Source organism: Ctenopharyngodon idella, chromosome 9 (assembly GCF_019924925.1).
Source record: "Ctenopharyngodon idella isolate HZGC_01 chromosome 9, HZGC01, whole genome shotgun sequence".
NCBI classification, from domain to species: Eukaryota; Metazoa; Chordata; class Actinopteri; order Cypriniformes; family Xenocyprididae; genus Ctenopharyngodon; species Ctenopharyngodon idella.
Window position 1 is genome coordinate 16,834,471 of NC_067228.1, and position 21,646 is coordinate 16,856,116.

The 21,646-nt window shown below is 36.4% G+C and overlaps 1 protein-coding gene across 2 annotated transcripts in view; it reads left to right on the top strand.

Annotated features, from left to right (window-relative positions):
- ncam2 (neural cell adhesion molecule 2) overlaps positions 1-21,646 on the top strand; it is a 231,487-nt gene that overhangs the window by 132,550 nt on the left and 77,291 nt on the right. For both annotated transcript variants that reach the window (XM_051905572.1, XM_051905571.1), the window contains exon 2: positions 18,546-18,620. In XM_051905572.1, the coding sequence (XP_051761532.1) occupies positions 18,546-18,620 (75 nt within the window). The remainder of the gene's footprint in view (positions 1-18,545; positions 18,621-21,646) is intronic.

Sequence of the window (21,646 nt, forward strand, 5' to 3'; positions counted from 1 at the left end):
CCATGGAGGTGACGGGTGTATTGATGTAATAACATGAGGACATTTGTCTTCCCCATTTCTCTATTATTGTACTTTTGACCTCTTAGTGTGTTTTTCTAGCTGGTTTAACCATGGCAAACAGATTTTAGGCTTCTTACCTATTTTCCAACAGAATATAAGGCAGATTTACTGTATAACCTGATGTACAATAGTCTGATGAATTGACTCTTAAACTATGTGCAGATGACCATAGTTTAAATCTTGTTAGAGACATTTTCTGATCCCTCCCATATTAAAAGATAAATATATATATATATATATATATATCTCTCCTCCGGTCTTATTTCAATTACCGCTATGCGTTTTTGCTTTATGTGTGCGCTTTGATTAGTTCCTTTATTTCTGCTCTTCACTGTTACTATCCTTATATTGTTTGCTCCTGATCTCTTATATTTGATCTCTTTTCTTATGGCTCATAGCTTCTCTTTCAACTTTGTTCTAGATGAATATTTAATGTAGTATAGTAAAAAAAAAAAAAAAAAATGATGTAAATCAAGTGTAAGCTTCATTGATGTTTTGTTCAGTCTTTGTGTAAGAAATGTTTTAAAATGTTTTGCTACATTTCATGTCACAATTCATTCAGTCCACAAAATTAGTTACACTTGGTCATAAACTAAACCTCAATGTACCTCTGTTACTAATATACATCTATTATACAGTACATCTAATACAGCACATATACACAGCATATCTCTTAAACTTTGGCTTGCCATGTGATTCACTGAAACTGTGCCATATTTGGTGAGGTTTTATCATTATATACTCTAGTAATGTTGTACTTGAAATACCTGTACAGCATGTGCTTTAATTTGGTTCCTCTACTTGATTTTATACTTATAACTGTTTGTTTTCTCAGCCATTTCAGCACATCATGCAAATTTAACACTACTTAATTGTGTCTTGTATTAAGAATGATATAACTGAATATTCATATGCTTCTCAGATTTGTTGGATCATAACAAAAGCGGCAGCTGTTGTCTGTTGTCTCTTGACAACCTCAGCACTTCATTACGATTTTCTGGGACACCAAATCCCAGCATTTCTCACAAAGATGCAGCCTTACACAGATCCTGTTTGATCATGCGGTTTGATTGGTGGCATACCATGCTTTGTTTGTTTGGTCTTTCCTATTTTCTGCCTAGTTAACTCACAGCTCGAAAAACGGCACTGTAAAGATTTTGATGGGACCAGTAAAAGCAGAATCAGGGTAGAGACAGTATTTTATGAACACAGCCACTCAGCTGTCGGCAGTGATGAGTTGAGGATTATAATAAATCCTCAAGATTATGAGAAAAGAGTGAGCAACATCTACTTCAACAGTCTCACTGGTCGGTCCCGTTAAAAAAGAGAAAGAACTAAGGAAGAAGCTCCATCAACTATAAATACCACAATATCTCACTGCTCTATAATAAGCTGAGGACACATCCCAGACTGCCGAGTGTTTCCATGGTCTCTGCTGCTGTTGCTGGGCAGGTGTTTTCAGCTGGAGATATTGCACTCAAGCAAACACCTTCCTTTATGGAAAGCGATGCAGTCCCCACAGCACAGAGTCAATAAAGTGTCGAAGATGAGTTTGTGTTTTCCATATGGCCGGGGTGACTCCTATTGCGAGCTGCTCAAAGAGGGTAATTATGCCTCTAAGATAACAGTGTAGCCTATATTATATTTCATATCACGCTCACATGTTGATACAGCTCTCCTGAGACGGGGTCTGGGATGTCCTCTAAAAATCATAAGGAGGTCCCATCATCAGATCTGTCTTCTGTCTTTCTGTGTCTGCCGTCCATCCATCCATCAGTAAATTAGATGAGTAAATTCTGTTAGTAAGACTCATTTTGTCACATTTACTGACAAGCACGCATTATCCTACTGGAAAAATATTAATAACCCATGACATTTTTCTTTCAAAACATGATTTGTGCCAGTGTTGTTGCATCCAAATTATTTTGGGGTTAAAGATCAAGTCAAAATATCTAATAACGGCCTTAGCTAGCAAACATAATTGCACTAGTCCACATTACTCAGAGTTTGGTTGTGCTTTGGGTCAAGGGTAATATTTAGGGTTTTTTTTTTTTATTCTAGATAGCTCATTGAAATGTAATGGTGATTAATAGGAACATGCAATTTGGTTGATATTTCTATGAAAAATGAACATTGAAAAATACAGTTAATGTATCATTTTAAAGTTATTTTCCTTTACACACTAATAGCTTAGTAATCCATATGTGTTTGGTCTGTTTGTCTGCCTGGATATTTGAGTCATGTATTCTCCAAATCTGTTTTGAGACTAGTCATATTATGTTGCAAATAGCAGAAGAGCAAACACAAATTCCTTCTCTCACCATTTGACCTCTTTTCCAGTAAGAGAGCCCTGCATGTGAATGCTGTAATCAGATCTTAACACCCTCCTGCTGCTTCAGACTAGTAATACAAGGGTTTTTTTCTGTTATACGCTGTGTCTAAATAGGCCTGAGAAGTGCTGTGTGCTGAGCAGAGGAACTTCTGCCACAACGGCTGATATTCAGTAGTAATGGTTAAATCAAATATAACCTTTTTTTTTCTCCTCTTTAAGGTCACACTAACTATATCAGGGGGTGGATCACTATCTCCACTCCTGTTGGCAGTCGCTGCATAGTTTTGCTTCACTTTTGCATGAAGTTCAGCTCTGCTCAACTTTCTCTGTTAATGTCACAGGAAATTTGTTGTGGATAGCTTTCTTTCTGATTGCCCCTTTTAAAGTGAAGTATGTAATTTCTATACCATCAAATGTAAAATATATTGTCATTACAAATCAGGATTACTGAAATATTTACATTTACATATGCAGAGTTTATGTAGACAGATGTCAGTCGTGGAGCACTGCAAACAAACAGCAGCCACCTTTTACAGATCCTAACTAATCGAAATAATGAGCTTATGCTGCGTTCACGCCATAACTACCGTGATTAAGAGATGGCAACCTGTGACATTCTAACCGGAGATATTCACGTCCTCTGAGTCGGAATTATGCATTTCCATGTCAACAGTATCAACACTGAAATGAATCTGCAGCAGTCAGGTACAAGCTCTATAAGTTATTTACGTTCATTATTAATGTTCTTTGAGACATGAGGTAGTTTAATGCCGTCTCTTTTGATGCTTTGCCGAGAGCAGCTGTGTGTGTGTCTTCCTTTGTTTTGGAGGAGGCGTGGCTTTGGAGACGCTCTGAATGGAGGGTGGGATGTTATGATTTAAAAGCTAGCTCGCTGTTGCTAGCCTCTCCGAAAATGTCCTATTGCACCTTTAAATGAAAAGTTCTGTTCTGTTATTCTTTCCTGCATTTTTTCCGTTTAAAGAAATCTTTAAATTTTCGTAATTTTTTAGAAATTTTAAAGGTTTAAAGGGGGTTTGACCAAAAAAGTTTGAGAACCACTTAATGCATCCTTGCTGAATAAAAGTATTAATTTATTTCGAAATTCTTACAAAAAAAAAAAATCTTACTGACCCTAAACATTTGAATGGTAAGGGTATTATTTATAATTTGTTACAAGCCAAAGCCGTTAGAGAATGACATCATATCCTGTTGGCCATATATGTAGTGTCTGGCATGATTTTGCATGCTTGAAGTTTAGTGTGACCGCACCGCTATGCATTTGGTAAGTGGAAAAATCAGCTGTTGAATTTTCAAATTTCATTAAAGTCTTAATTGATACAGGAATAACACACTAATCATGTTTTCCATACCTAATCTGTGTCATTCCTCTCCGTGATGATGATCTCATTTCTGTTGATGACCCTTCCTTAACCTTTCCCAGGGTTCTAAGGTGTACACCTCTCTGATTGGCTGACCACTTGTACTGAAATCAAACTGGCAATCAGTGTAGACAAAAACAAACATTTCACGTAACCTAAGCCTGCACCACAGGGCCAGTCTGCGTTCCAATTAATCAGTGTCCAGGGTGATTGGCATAGCGCTCAATCCCAGAGAGGCCTCCTTCATCCACCTCGAGTCCCTGCTCCACAAATCACACAGGATCCAGTGACTTTGCCGTATATCACACCCCGTGCGAGGGGGCGCTCAATCAGCGTCATTATCCTCCTCCTGCTCGGAGGAGGGCGGCCATTTTAAGTGCACTGATTATGCTAATCTGGTGACAGGGGACCACCCTCGGTTGATGTAGTGGCTTATTAATATTTACTGACAGCGTCCCAGCACGGGGGAGTGTGTGACATAGCACTGGATCTGTTGGGAGTGCTGACACACTGCCGCACTGTGTTTACATCCCTTCCTTTCTGATGTTCTACAAACTGTTCAATTAACGCTACAAAGACGAAAGCACTCACATTTGTATATTTATCATTTAGCCACTAGCAGATCGCAGTGGTAGAGCATTGCTGTACGGACATGGAAGAGAGTTGAAGGGGATAAAGGAATGGATATATCGGTGTGACAGGTTTCATTTTTGAGGAGAGCTAAAGCGATAGACCGCCAGTGGGGTGTGAGAAAGAAGATTGAAGAGTGAAGAGAGAAATGTATTTATTTGTGTCAGTGCTACACAAGCGTGGTGAGCATTCCTCACTGTTTGTTTGGGGTTGACAAATAGCACAGTCCTCCTGGCACAGACTGATTGACAGTATTGAAGACTGTGTGAGACATCAACAGTGTGTCTACAGAGGAGACAGCTTAGGCCAATCTGTCTTCAACTCTAGAATAAGGAAACGGGGAGCAGAATTATGTTGTGTGTGTATATTAAAGGGACAGTACACCCAACAATGGCAAAATTCTGCCATCATTTAGGCACTCATGGCCAAAATTAGAGTCAGACTGGTAACCCGAAGACTGCGGATTTGATTCTCAATCAATGACCCAGACTTCCATTGACTGAGGTGCCCTTGAGCAAGGCACCTAACCCCCAGTTGCTCCCCTGGCGCCACAACAAAAATGGCTGCCCACTGGTCCTGGTGTGTGTGTCCATGGTTTGCAGTGTGTGTGTTCACTACTCACTACTCCTAATGTGTGTGCACTAACTAGATGGGTTAAACGCAGAGGACAAATTCCGAGTATGAGTTACCATATTGGCTTTTACATGTCACTTTCAGTTTCATTTACTTACCTTTATTGTCTTTACAAAGCCATGCAGTGTCATTTTAGTATTATTTATATACTAGTATACTATAGTATTTATTAATATCTTAGTAACACATAATAAGGTCCCATTAGTTAACGTTAGTTAATGCATGGATCGGGAAGCGGGGGCGCTCGGGCCTGGGCCTGGGCCTGAGCCTGGGTAACTTTTGAGGTCTGGTACAAATATGATATACAAAAATACATAGGCTACAGGATGCACAATTAATCATTAAAATATTGCAATCTCCAGTCTTTATTCATTTATTAAGTCTTTATTCAATATTTTTTACATAATGAGTTCATTTAAATTAAAAAAAAAAAAAAAAGTTTAAATAGAACATTTTGTTAGAACCTCAAGTAAATTAGGCTACATATTAATTTGCTTGGTTGTCTGTTTTCTTTTCGCAATCTCTATTTATATCTCTAAAAAAATACAGATTATCCAGAGTCATAAATTAAGCTTAAAAGAAAATATATCTGGCATGTAACTTATATGTTACTATTAGCACTATTAAAATGTACAGTCTTACAGACTAGGATGTAAAATGTAGCTACAATCTTACAGACTAAGATGAAGTCTTTATGTAGCCTACATTAACAACGAATCTGGGAAATTATAATGCATTATAATGCTTTTTTTGTCGAAAACATTTTAAATTTTTTAGTTAGTCTTAGTTAACAATAAGGAAATATTTAGCCCGTTTCGGCAACTAACTAAATAAAAAAATAAAAACAGTAATTGCGACTTTTTATCTTAATCACAATTGCGAGTTATAAAATCAGAATTGTGAGATATAAACTCGCAATTGTGAGATAAAAAGTCAGAATTCTGAGATAAAAAGTCGCAATTACTGTTTTTATTTTTTTTATTTAGTGGCGGAGACAGGCTTCCATAAATATTTGACCCATGCGTTTTTCTTTTTTGCTTCTTAAGGGACCAGACAGATTTGATTTATTGTTGGAAAATAGCAGCTTGGATTTTGTTGATAAATATTTCCTTTTTGTGTTAAAAAGAAGAAAGTCATATGCATTTGAAATTACATGAAGGTGAATAAGTGACTTTTTTTTTTTTTTTTTTTACTTTTGGGTATAAAGGTGAGGGTTTCAACCCTTAATATATGGACACAAACAGCACAACAACATTTGTAGCACTTTTTTCCCCCTGAGGTTTAAGTCTTACATGATCTTTTTCCACTCTCTCTTTGATTTTTCTATTTAAAGAATTCTTTGTGTAAATCAAAATGAAACTTTCAAGTGAAATGACTAACAATTCTTGCTTAAGTGATGAAATATAGTTCTCTTCCTCATTTTGCCTTTTTGCAAAGCCAGCATTACATTGTGACAAGTTCACAAAACAGTTCGCACTGATATGTGTCACACAAACTGTAAGGTCAGGCTCTAGTTAACAGGGGCCTTGGTAAAAGACTTCAGTCCAGTCAGAAGGGATCCTTTGGGAAGGCTATGAATGGCCTCTTTAAATTGTGATTTTTTTGTTTTCTCCCTTTTCTCTACTCATGTTTGCCCTTCTGTCAGATTAATATCACACAGGGAAGAAAAGCAGCTCTCATCACACATAAAAAAGTGATGTCTTTGCATTTAATTAACACAGCAGGAACCAGACAGCAGGGAGAAAAAAAACAATTAACATTTCCAACATGTCTCTCTCTGTATTGCATATATAATCTCATTTGAATCTGAATTCAATCTAGAAGGAAAGTAAACATGTCAGATGTCAGACATCTCTCTGGAATTGTTTATATCGTAAACACATTAAATGCAGAACATTTGTAAAATTACACCTGGCAAAACTGTCAATACGTGCGATAAATGGAAAAAAATAATGGACTCAACTGTCAATACGTTAGTCATTTGGTCTGAATAAACACATTTGGTCACAGCTTATCTGCATTGTGGATGGTTAGCATCCTCTTTGTGTATTCAGGTCATTCCACATAAGAGAAGGATTTTACATGCATTCAGAACTTGATTGGCTTCAGTATGAGCGTCTGTCTTGCATTCAGTCATATATCCACTGAGTTAAAGCAGATAAGACTTATCCCTGTTCGTACGGCAAGCGTGCTGGCTGCATTGTCAGCCTGAAGAGTTGAATTCAACTCATTCACATCTCCCTTATTTAAGCAGGTCAGTCAGTGTCAAGTCAATTCCGCCATGATAATAAATTCTCACAGACTAGACGGAGAGTCTGATTCAATTTCTGCACAATGAAATCTTAACCTACAAACCCCAGCAGGTTTCTCAAAAAGAAGAAGTTCGTGCTCAATTCTCCTTTGGCTCTGTTTATGAGAGTTTCACAAGAGCTTGACCCTTTCCTTTGCCGCTCGAATCTATTTTGGCGACTTACAGAGCTGGTTTGAAACATAATTAGATAGCACTTTTGGGAAAATGCTCATCCCCAGACAATTTTTTGGGTTCGGTTTGCTCTGAAGAATTTGATTTGAACAGATCCCAAAGGTTCTAACTACATCTAGTCTCTGTTAAACCACTAACTTTGGTCGGTTCCATCTGTGGCACATAGTGTCTCGGTTATCAGTATCTTACACCTTGGTCATTTCTATTTCCTCTGAGAGAGATGTAAGCAGGCAGAGGGGACAGAGAGAGATCTCTCAGTAGTCATTTACTCTGACATTTCGGGTGCAAGGGAATGCACAGAAAGAGACAGGGGGGAGAGAGGTAGCAATGTAGCCAATCCTCTCTCTAGCACTTAAATTACCTCTGTGGTAGAATCCAGTCTTATCTCAGGAGAGAGAGAGAGCTGTGCAAATGCCCAATACCATCCAGTAGTTCCTTCAGACAAGGTGGACAGGTCCAGACTGTGGAGGGAGAGGTTAAAGAGGAACCACTTTAATAGGAAACCCTGCACTAAGGAAAGACAACTTTTCAAACCCATATAATTCTTTTGACACTACAGTACGTGAAAATAAGTGAGTGAATGTTGCTGTCAGTTTACAAGTAAATGTATGATTTTTCAATGTAGGAGTCCATTTGGTGAGAGTTCACTTGAAAAGTCCAACAACTTTCAGCAATTTGGATCTTTTGAACTTGTTCAAATGAATCAGGTCAAAGAATTGATTCAGTGATTTGCTAAAAGGGAATTTCACTGAATATGTAGTATTATTAGTGCATTATTGTTTGTGTTTTTTGTCTTTATTTGGGTGCTTCTCATGTTTCCTCCTTCTTGCAGTTGCTAAAATGCATCTTTTGCCATATACAGCTGTTCTAAAGTAGCTGTGTTTTGCCAGTTTACTTTCGGTTTATTATTTTTTATCTATCTATCTATGTATCTGTCTATCCGTCCTTTTTAACTATACTTTTTAACAGCTGTTCTCCATCCATCCATCCATCCATCTATCCATCCATCCACACATTCATCCTCCTATCCATCCAATTTATTCTTTCTATCAATGGTTCACTCCATCCATCCATCCATCCATCCAGTCTATTCTTTCTATCAATGGTTCACTCCATCTATTCATCCATCCTGGTATCTGCAACCTTTGACATCACAGCTCATGATAGCTGCTAAGATGGGTTTGGACCTGTCTTGTGGTATACATTAGCTAATCAGCATCAGATTCAGATTTGTGATTCAGTTTGACCAATTGATTAAGAGAAACTCATTCTAAAGATCAGAATTATCCCAGTAAGAATTAGAAAGCCTAGTGCTTATAGCTGCACAATTAATCGTAAAAAGATCCCGATCTCAATTCAAGCACGCGATCTTATTTTATTAATGACAACGATTCGCCCATGTCTATTAAACCTTTAACAAAATCCTACCAGAACATTCAAATCTGTTTTTGTGCTGCTGCGCTGAGCCAGAGAGAGCAGTTTTGAGCCACACAGTAGTTATTTCTGTGTTACAAATATTCAAATGATCACAGAAGTATAAAAGTTTAAATTTAGGATATAGGCTAAACACTGATGTCTACGATAGTGACAAAATGGAGCAAACTTTTTAAACTAACTCGTGCTTCAAATAATGGTTGTGTATCAATTAAATTTTACGCCACTAGGTTGCGACAAGTGACTGTTTAAAAGTATTTGTCATTGAATCATTCATTCAAAAGATTTGTTCAAAAACAAGTATTTATTAATGAGTCATTGAATTCATTCAAAACCATTTTTTTAAATAATTAATTCAATTTATTTAACTTTTTTCCAGCAATTAGAGCCCAGCGATTAATATTTTGTCAGAACCTCTAGTAAGTTACGTTATTTTGTTTAGTTGTATATTCAGAATCGTGATCTCTATTTGAATCCAAAAAAATCGTAATTCTCATTTTATCCAGAACTGTACAGCTCTACTAGTGCTCCATAGTGGACTGTTAAAGGACTAGTGTGTAGCTCTTCAGCCTGGGGGCTTTGCACTGCTGCCTGCTTAATTACCGCTAACTCACCACTTCCACACAGGCATTTTGTTCAGAATGACAAACACACCACAGAATTACAGTAAAGCAGAGAGTTATGTCTGCACCTCAGGCCCCCATTGATTTTAGACTGTTTTTATTGGTCTGGGGTCCTGTGTGAGCAAATATTATGAGGTGGACCCATGCACTTTGTTTTACAGCTTTTAGTTATCATTACAGAAGTTTCTTGCTGCTATGTCTCAGTAATTTTTTATTTTTGTTTTTTGGCATGTATTGATATTTTGGGGCATTACTTATTTATTCTGGCACAGCCTGCACATTTGTAGCTGGCTCTCTCCATTTGCACATCTAATTGCTTTGGCACCTCATCTTTTTCTGTTTCAGAGATACGTACTACCATCGAAACACACTTGTTGTGTGCCACTGCTTGAAATAGACATGTTTAATGCCAAAAATTTGGATTTTCCTTATTTGTGGTCTGATATGTTAATAGTGCCTTTTTTTGTTGTTTTTCTTTTCATTATCTCACCTCGTAAATTGGTGAAAAAAATTGTGTTTTCTATATTTTGCTCCAGTGACTGCTGATTCATATCAGTTTAATTAGATTATTTGGCTGACAGACAGTTAGGTTTAATCAGAGAACCAGCTCTTGTGTGAGTGTGAAGTAATTAATTGCGTTAATTACATTTAGTTCCAGTCCTGGCTCTGAGGGAAGTTGTCAAAGATAACCCACATGCTATCAGACCTCAAACTAGGAGATAAAACAGGCAGGTGAGAATGACCAGAGCAAGAATGATATAGATAGAGATATAGAAAGAGATAGAGATATAGAGAGAGAGATAGAAAGAAAGAGAGAGAAAGAAAGAAAGAAATATATATATATATTACAGTGGGTACGGAAAGTATTCAGACCCCCTTAAATTTTTCACTCTTTGTTATATTGCAGCCATTTGCTAAAATCAAGTTAATTTTTTTTCCTCATTAATGTACACACAGCACCCCATATTGACAGAAAAACACAGAATTGTTGACATTTTTGCAGATTTATTAAAAAAGAAAAACTGAGATATATCACATGGTCCTAAGTATTCGGACCCTTTTGCTGTGACACTCATATATCTAACTCAGGTGCTGTCCATTTCTTCTGATCATCCTTGAGATGGTTCTACACCTTCATTTGAGTCCAGCTGTGTTTGATTATACTGATTGGACTTGATTAGGAAAGCCACACACCTGTCTATATAAGACCTTACAGCTCACAGTGCATGTCAGAGCAAATGAGAATCATGAGGTCAAAGGAACTGCCTGAAGAGCTCAGAGACAGAATTGTGGCAAGGCACAGATCTGGCCAAGGTTACAAAAAAATTTCTTCTGCACTTAAGGTTCCTAAGAGCACAGTGGCCTCCATAATCCTTAAATGGAAGACATTTGGGATGACCAGAACCCTTCCTAGAGCTGGCCGTCCGGCCAAACTGAGCTATCGGGGGAGAAGAGCCTTGGTGAGAGAGGTAAAGAAGAACCCAAAGATCACTGTGGCTGAGCTCCAGAGATGCAGTCGGGAGATGGGAGAAAGTCGTAGAAAGTCCAAGATAGAACTTTTTGGCCTTAATTCTAAGCGGTATGTGTGGAGAAAACCAGGCACTGCTCATCACCTGTCCAATACAGTCCCAACAGTGAAGCATGGTGGTGGCAGCATCATGCTGTGGGGGTGTTTTTCAGCTGCAGGGACAGGACGACTGGTTGCAATCGAGGGAAAGATGAATGCGGCCAAGTACAGGGATATCCTGGACGAAAACCTTCTCCAGAGTGCTCAGGACCTCAGACTGGGCCGAAGGTTTACCTTCCAACAAGACAATGACCCTAAGCACACAGCTAAAATAACGAAGGAGTGGCTTCACAACAACTCCGTGACTGTTCTTGAATGGCCCAGCCAGAGCCCTGACTTAAACCCAATTGAGCATCTCTGGAGAGACCTAAAAATGGCTGTTTACCATCCAACCTGACAGAACTGGAGAGGATCTGCAAGGAGGAATGGCAGAGGATCCCCAAATCCAGGTGTGAAAAACTTGTTGCATCTTTCCCAAAAAGACTCATGGCTGTATTAGATCAAAAGGGTGCTTCTACTAAATACTGAGCAAAGGGTCTGAATACTTAGGACCATGTGATATTTCAGTTTTTCTTTTTTAATAAATCTGCAAAAATGTCAACAATTCTGTGTTTTTCTGTCAATATGGGGTGCTGTGTGTACATTAATGAGGAAAAAAAAATGAACTTAAATTTTAGCAAATGGCTGCAATATAACAAAGAGTGAAAAATTTAAGGGGGTCTGAATACTTTCCGTACCCACTGTAATATATATATATATATATAAAAGAGATGCACCGATGTATCGGCCAACAATCGGTATCGGACGATAAAAGCTATTATTATCACTATCGGCCATCGGGTGCGGAAAAAGGGTGCGGAAAAACGTATCAGACTGCAACTCATACTGTGCGTGAAGAAAATCACTCGTGTTGAATTTTAACCCATTAACGGTTTAAAAATAGTGACGTTAAAACAGACTCTTTTTGACTCTATGAATCACCCGTAGTTCAAGCCAGGGTTGCGAGGTCTGCGTTTTTTTTTTCCTACATCAAATATTATTTGTAGCGCCTCCCATCCAATAATCACAAAAAGCTTTGTGCTTTGTTACTTCTGATAATAATAAAAGTTTCAGTTTTCAAATTCTGTCAATTTTATCATGAAATTCAAACAATAAATGGCGTTTTGGTGCTCTTAAACGTGACATGTCAGATCGCTGTAATGCCTCGGTTCAGGCAGCAGTGCAGAGCATGAGTCTTCCTCTTCAATACAAGTTATATCTCGAAAAACATGAATGAACATTAAAGGTATGTTAAAAGATATTGTACAACTTACCGGAATGTATCATGTCTCATGTAATCACTTTATTTGTGTTTCAACCACTGAAAGACATCAATAAAACAGCTTGTGAACAATATGTCACATCATGTCACATTTACCTCAGGAATGTTTTCCAATGTTCACAGTTCCTTAGCTAGCTAGCTATGTATATTAAAAAATAATTAAATAAAAAAAACCCCACTAGAGAGGAGCTTATTTACTGTTACTGTAGATTTTTTTTTTTTTCCTTAAGAAAAACCAAACTATCAGTATCGGCCGATATCATTCTGAATAATCGGCTATCGGTATCAGCAGAGAAATTTAGTATCTATCTATCTATCTCTAATATATATATACATATATATATATATATATATATATAGCGTAAGGGCAACATAAAACCTAAGCCCAATCGAACATAGCCTGACTACGCCACCCTGAAGCTCTCTTTCTTTAGGGAATGTTAGGTTAAATTATAGAACACAGATTTAATGTGTACCAAACAAACCAAAGGTACAGAGACTAATTTCTCAAACACAAAACTCACAATTTATTACCAGAAATTATTTTTTAAAAAGACACATTGAAAGACGCACTCAATTATGAGCCATAACTCTTGTTGATTTAATAATACAGTATGCTATGCCTTTAAAAGAGAACACCAAAAACAAACCCAAAAAAATAACTAGCGGCCACCAGAGGAGTACTGACCAGCCACCGGTATGAGCCCACGCTATAGACCCATTTGGAGCAGACGTCACAGTTAAGTCACTTGCAGCTGCGCGCGCATAGTTGTTGCAGAAAAATAGCGGTAGCAAGTGGAGGAAAATGTGCAAAATCCAGAGAATTAGAGAAAAATGTTTTGTTGTGCCTCTGGATGTCGGAATCGGAATGCAAAAAATATAGTCTTCATTTTTTATAGAATACCATCGTTGAAGATGTCCTTTGAAGCTAAACTGAGACGTTTATGTTGCAAGTCACAGAATGGACTGATGAAACCTGCAATGATTAGTCTACTATTAAAGCAGGAATTTGATGTAAACAGTAAGTCTACATAATATTCACATATGCAGTTCATAGAGGACATACATACATAGCAGTTACAGCAAGAAATAATATTTAAACCTATAACATTTTACATAGATAACTTTTAAACATATAACAGCCTATAATATTTTTATTTCACAATTCTGATTTTTTTTTCTTGCATTTGCATGTTTATATCTCCCAGTTCGGGCTTTATAACTCGCAATTGTGAGTTTGTTTCACAATTCTGAGGGGAAAAAAGTCAGAATTGCGGGATAAAAACTTGCAATTCTGAGGAAAAGAGACACACAATTCTGTTTTTCCTTCTAAGAAATGTGAGATATAAACTCAGATTTGCGAGAAAAAAAAAAAAAGAATTGTGAGATATAAACTCAAAATTAACTTTTTATTCTTTTATTCCATGGCTTCCATAGACTGCTACTGATGTAATTTTCTGCAACCAGGTAGGCTCCGCCCACAAAAAAACATCATGGCTGTTTGCAAACACCAAATTGGTCTATTGTCCCTGTAAATTCACCCGCGAACGTGCCTGTGAAAAACCACACACACGCACACAAAAAGAGAGAGAGAGAAGAAAATGTGCACAACAGTGGACATGCAGTGCAATCGGAGACTATCCGCCAAAGGGACCACACCTGAGATCCAACCAGCACCCCTCAGTGATCCGCTAAAGTAACAAGAAAAAGAAAGAAATAAAATTAGTTGGGTCTCAGAGTAAAAATACATAGAAAACTGACCATTCAGGGGTTAATCAACAGTGTATAAATTCAGTACAACCATAAGCACTGCTAAGCACATCACAATATCAAATTAATCAACAAACCACGACGACAAGCAAAGGAAAATAAAAAAATACATATCCAAAGAAAGAAAAATAAGAGGAGGAAAGACAGTAGTGGCAACTAAACGGCAAATCCTAAAGAAAAAAAAAACAATGTTACATCAACTTAAATAAATATTATCACCCCCCAGCAGATAAAATCCTACCAATGCTTTATTGGGTTGAATGGCACTACAACGCCATTTTCACTGGTTACTAACCATACGTCCACCATCCCCAGGCCCAACAGGGAGATCTAATCAGCCTAAAATAAAACCATACAATGTTAAACACGAGTCACAAACTACAAACTAAATGAAAATCAGTCCAAACTACCTCGTACTTAATACCCAGTGCCTGCACACAAAGCAAGGGGGAAAACAGCCTACAAATAAGAGAAAGAGAACCGTTTAAAAAAAGAAAGGTAATATCTACATTTTAATTTGGGAGCAGTAACTACTACGAAAAAAAGGAATCAAAATAGCAATCACAATTACCTTATTCGGGCAGAAAACTAAGGTCTCAACAGAGCACAAAGCTTGTAGTCCAGGCAAAACACTGCTCCTCTATGTCTTATAAAGCGCGCGGAAATGTACTACCATGCACACTTCTGTACTACTACGCTTACGGAGACCTGCTCTTAAAGGGGCCGTAGCGCTTCCTCAGATAAAAATCACATTTTTACCTCACTACATGTGTATATGTTCACTATCATTCAATAGTTTTGGTCATTTTTTTTAAATGTTTTTGAAAGAAGTCTCTTATGCTCACCAAGGCTGCATTTATTTGATTACAAATACAGGAAAAACTGTATTATAGTGTAATATTATTACAAATTACAATAAAATGTAATTTATTCCTGTGATGGCAAAGGTGAATTTTTAGAAGCCATTATTACAGTTTTCAATGACACATGATCCTTCAGAAATCATTCTAATATTCTGACATATCTTTTGTTTTCTTTAAAGATTTCTTATGTTAACGTTAAAAACAGTTGTGCTGCTTAATATTTTTGTGGAAAATGTGACTTTTTTCAGGATTCTTTGATGAATAGAAAGTTCAAAAGAACAACATTTATTTGAAATATATTTTTTGTAACAAAGTCTTCACTGTCACATTTGATCAATTTAATGCATCCTTACTGAATAAATGTTTTAATTAAAAAAAAAAGTAAATAAAATAAAATATTACTGACCCCAAACTTTTGAATGGTAGTGTATACACATATGTTAAATAAATGTTATTAAGTCCACTTGGCAACAGCGCCAGCAAATAAATCTTTACTTAATCAAATTAAGATTATATCACTGCTACATCTGCCATTTATTGCTGTTTGTCATTTCAGGGGGCTCATTATCTTGTCTATGAATGTTACACATGTGTGTGCCAAATTTTGATCAAGATCAATGTTTATATCCATGAATTATGTTTTTTTTTTTTTTTTTTTTTTTTTGACACACTGGAATTTCTTGAGGTGAATTTTGCTTTAGGAGAAATCAAAGACATGGAAATATGTTCCAGGAGTGTGAGTCTGCTTAAATATAGCACAGGCAGTTTGCCTAACATCCTCTCTGAGATACATACACTTTGATTACAGGTGTTAATGTGCTCAACTCAAAGTGTACAATGTAATAATATCTTCAAATATTTTTTACATTATATTAAGTGTATATCATTTTTTTGATTAACTCGTGACACCAAAAATGTAATATTGTTTGAACAGTACAATAAGTGAAAAAAACATAATGAGAAGGCTTGTTTTTTTCAAAGTAGTCTTGGGGAGTAATTATATTCTGGTTGCTACGGGCAGCAGCTCACATACCCTCAGACTTGTCTCCATCCAGATGACTAGCTCCAGCCCCACTGTGCTGTAATTAATCATTACGCCAGATGCCAGTGCTTCCCCCGTGAGCTCCGTCAGTGTGTGTTTCTTTGTGTGTTCGCAAGTGTGTACGTGTGTCCAGTTTGCTCTTGACTCTTGCATGCCGATGTGCGAAAACATAAAAAGAACTTGAGTTGGTCATTCTCGGATGAACAGAGAGACCTCCAGCTCAAGGAGTTAATCCACTTTCTCGCACATTCATGCTCCAGCGTGCATTCGTATTCTCATTCGTGTGCGGTCCGTTGCCCACCTCTACCTGAGCCACAAATTCACAGACCACTTTTAACAAGGAACCCCGGACCTCCCACAGTCATCTCCGTATGATTGGCTCTTTGGGTAGAAAAACATGGTGATTTCATCTGGTACTGAACAGTTCTCAAGAACAAATATCACTTGAAAACTCACTAACCCTCATATCATCCCAAAATGTAACACAAAAGGAGTTATTTAGCATGCTCAAGCTGCTTACAATACAAAGCATTAAAAGTGGATTAGGGGAAAGGGACAGCTCTGGTCACTAGGGAAGCCAAATATGGTATCTTATTCAGAAGGACATACATAATAACTTCAAAACATATAGCAAATTGTACAGAATAATAGAAAAGTATTGGTAAGACTGATTATCCAATAGGTACAAAGTAAAAAGTGATATTTTAAATTAATATGTTTAAAATGACAATGCAATGTAGTAGGGCTGCATGATATACAGTATGGTTTAGCATTGCAGTGATAGTCACAGATGTCTTGTGGGGATCGTTAATCCGTATGGACCAGACACCACGCACGTGATTCTCGGATTAATTGCAAAGTTTGACAATCATACAATGAAAGATTATCATTTGAACGTGTTTTAGGTCCTGTCTGTTTAAACATTCAAGCGATTTTTAAACCATTTGAGCACACGAAGACACGAAAAGAGCTCAGTTCTGAACATGCAGCTGTTTTCTGCGCGCACACACACAGAGCCACGCAGATACACGTGAATACCGAATGCCGTTCTCTTCCGCGTCTATTTGTGCCTAAACGGACACATACATTCGAAAAATTATCAAAATGCACGTAAAACATCGAGTATCCTCATAAACACAGTTGCTTATGGTTTAGGTTAACTAAACAATTGAGAAAGAAAACCGGATGTGTAACAGTATTTTGGATCCGCTCATTCGGCCTTAAAGTGACAGCAGCCTAATATTCCTGCTGCTTCCTGTGTAATGAATGTTAATCAAACAACAAAAGACAAAGAGAAAAATCACTTTTGTAGTTTTAACACATTAATTATATTTAATTCATATAGTGAAGACTATGCAGTGTTATTTTACATTTGATTTTCAATTTCTGTACCTGAATACTGTTAGACTTACCTGAAAAAATATGAAGCACTATTTATTTCATTTGTATCTTTGTTCTATTATATTTGTCTATACTTGTAATTTGTTATATGTAATTATTTTATATGCATATTTACTCACCTACAAAACCACCCAATCATCCTAGAATTAATAATTCTTTCCAAATAGAGCTACTCAAATCACAATTTTTTTCATGTCACAATATGTATTGCAGAAAAACAAAATATGAACAATGAAAAAAATATATATATATATATATATGTATGTATATGAACATTTCATTCATTAATACAGTTTATCCACTATAGTTTTAAAAAAAAAATGGTAATAATATTAATATAAAATTAATATAAATATTAATTATAAAAGTACAGAACTAAAAGTGTGTGTGTGTGTGTGTGTGTGTATGTGTATATATATATATACAGATAAATATATAGTTAATGGCACCCCTAGTTGTCACCATTCACTTTTATTGTGTGGAAAAGAGCGGCTTGGAAATTCTGCCAGAGTTCATGTTAAACTATATAAATTCGTGAATCGCATACTAAAACAACACAGAAAAAGCATACAAATAAGTAACGCTACAAGCGGTGCAGTTCATTCTTAGTGAATTCCTCCCTAAAAGTGAAAGGCAACGCAAGAACAGACCACGTATATATATATATATATATATATATAAAAAAAAAAGAAAAAAGACAGATCAAAGCTTTGTCTGTCTTGTGTCCTTTTCTTTTCCTCACTTTTTTTGTACCAGGTGCTAGATGTTCCAGGCTGGCTAGCCTGATTGAAGTGATTGGGAGGGGGCTTATAGAAGTCTCGCTGTAGCTTCTCATCTCTCCCGCTTGCAAAGACAGTTTTTTTGTGCCGCCTGTGGTTTGGTGTGATTTCTGTGGCAGGAACATGTGAAGCACTCTTGTTGTACCTGCAGTTTCGTGCACTGAATTTTTGATTGCTACCTCTCTCTCATCTCTCTCTGTCTCTCTGTCTCATTGTCTTTGTTTTCCAGGTGTCCTCCAGGTGTCAATCTCGCTAAAAAAGGTGGAGCTGAGTGTTGGAGAGTCCAAGTTCTTCACATGCACAGGTCAGATCTCTTGCAGCACCACCTGATCATGTGTCTGACACTGATGTATATGAGATAGATGCATGAATGCACACAATTTACGTAGTGCTGACTCGAGTAGTCATTTATTTAGGTTGAATGGCTTAAATAACGTCTCCTGTCTAAGCAGTATTGAATACTAAGACTAAGGCTTTCTTCATGACCAGGGCTAAGTGTGTGATTGTGTGTGTATTTTTGAATATTTTTTTTTTGGACTGACAGCTGTTTTTATATTGATTGTTTTACAGAGGTGGATCGGGGGGGCTGTAATAGGTTGCTTTGAGGGAATTTTTCTTTTTTTTCTTTTTTTTTAAGGGCTGTCGACATATGATATATGAAAAAATATGATATGATAAATTGTTTATTTTGTTATGTTTATCACAGTTATTGAATTATTATAGTCAAAATCAGTCAAAATCAAATTTATTTATTATATTGACAGATTGACAGTTTGTAATAGTAAAAAGTGAAAAAAACTTATACACACACACACACACTGTTTAAAACTTCAAGGTTAGTAAGTTTTTATTTTTTATTTTATTACATTCATTTTTTAAATTAATACTTGTATTAAGCAAGGACAATTGATTTTTAAAAGATTTATATTTTTACAAAAGATTTCTATTTCAATTAAATGTTCTTTTGAACTTTTTAATACATCAAATTCTATTTCTATTCCTAAAATAAAAATTAAGCAGCACTACATAATAAGATTTTTTTTTCTTGCTCACCAAAATCAGCCTATTAGAATGGATCATGTGACACTGAAGATGGAGTAATGACTGCTGAAAATTCAGCTTTGCTATCACAGATTACATTTTAAAATCTATTAGAATAGAAAACAGTTATTTTAAACTGTAAAAATATTTCACAATATTACTGTTTTGACTGTATTTTTAATCAAATAAATGCAGCCTTGGTGCATTTGAAGTCTTTTAGAAGACTTTTTTCAAAAACGTTAAAAAAAATCTTACTGACCCAAATTTTTGAATGGTAGTGTACAGTGCACAGCATAAATGAGTACACCCCCTCTGAAACTTCTGAAAGTCAGCAATTACTCAATTACTTAGAAGACACGTTAGGGTTCTTTAGAGATATAATGTTCCAGCAGGTCTGCTTAATCAATTACCAAAGAAGCATGTCAAAATTATTCAGGAAAATAAGATTTTCTTATCAAGGTGATAAAATGTTGTGTAGCAAAAATGAGTACACCTTCCTCAAAGTTACTAAATAAAACAAAATAAAAATTTCTGGTGTAAGTTTAAGGCAATGTTTGATTAACAGGTATGTTGAACTAAAGCATTTAAAGAGAAGTAATTTCTTAACAATTAAAAGTGTTATATAGCCCACTGAATCATTCTCAGACTTAATGCTGACAATAATGGAACCACTTGTGACAGAACTGTCAGGAGACTTATTTCTTAGCACAAAAGAGGACAGTGGTACAAGAGGATTACCAAATCATTGTTTTAAGTCTGAAAATATAGCAAAAGTAACACAGAAATTCAAAAACAATGGACTTGTGACAAGGCCCCTGAAATAATCAGGTCTTTATTTTAAGCTTTAATTTAGTGATGAGGGATTTTTTTTGCTAGACAAAGAGCATGAGAAATACCAAGCGAGTGTCTCAGAGCCAGCAAAACCTATGAAAAGAGTGACTGTTTATCTCACAGAGTAAGATGTAGCCTGCAGAAATGACATGCATGGTTGTTGTTCTCACTGGAACTACCTACTGTAGCCAAAGCACAATAAAGTCAGTTAGCCATTTCCAAAGCCCATATTTACAAAATATAGATTCTGGGAATCAATACTCTGGTCTCATGAGACCAAATCAATCATTTTGGATCTAACAGCATCCAAAATGTTATGGTGTTGCTAGAGGAGGAGTACAGTGAGAAGTGCTTGGTTCCCACAGTAAAGTTCAGTGGTAGTAAAGCTCTTATACAGGGATGTATGAGTGCTGAAGGTGTGAGGGAGTTGTGCTTTATCAATGCTGTCATGAATTCACACACCACTGTGTAATTTAATACACAAACTTGAAACAGAAGATGTTACCCTTTCCTCATTCCCTGCACTGTTGGGCTTTTTTTTTTCAACATGGAATGAGGATATGCATTCTCCCTAGGTGAAAAACCTTCTGTGGATATGTATTACATTCAATCTTAACACTCTTGAGCACCTGTGGGGGATTCTGTAGAGACGAGTTGAGCAACACTCCCCATTAAAGATCAGGGCATTTAAGGAGCTCATCATCCAGGAGTTAAGCAGGACAGATGTGACAATTTGTCATGAACTTGTACACTCTGTGCCAAGAAGGGTCAGAGCAGTGTATTCAAAATTATGGAGGGCATACTAAGTACTAGAATATTATACATTTGTTGAATTAAATCTAGGGTGTACTCATTTCTGCAATCCTTAATTTAAACAAAATTGGCTAATTTACTTATTTTATGGCTATTAATGACATATATTTCTCAGTTTTTATTATGTATATGTCTAATACACTTTAGTTTTGCCATCTTTCCATGAATTGTATTAGTGATCATAAGGAAAATACATCTTTTGTATTTGTTCAGAGGGGGTGTACTCATTTATGCTGTGCACTGTATATACTATATATATATATATATACTGTGTGTGTGTGTGTGTGTGTGTGTATATATATATATATATATACACACACACATACTTGTATGTGTGGTTTACGGGGACTCTCCATAGGCGTAATGGTTTTTATACTGTACAAACTGTATATTCTATCCCCCTACACTACCCCTACCCCTAATACCCATCACAGAAAACATTCTGCATTTTTTGAATTTCAAAAAAACACTGTTTAGTTTTTTAAGCCATTTGGTTTACGAGGACACAGGAAGTGTCCTCATAAACCATGTTTACGTTGTAATACCCATGTCAATATACACATTTGTGTCCTCATAAACCATATATACAAGAACACACACACACAATTAATATTTTTCTCACAGAGTATAAACATATAGATGGTA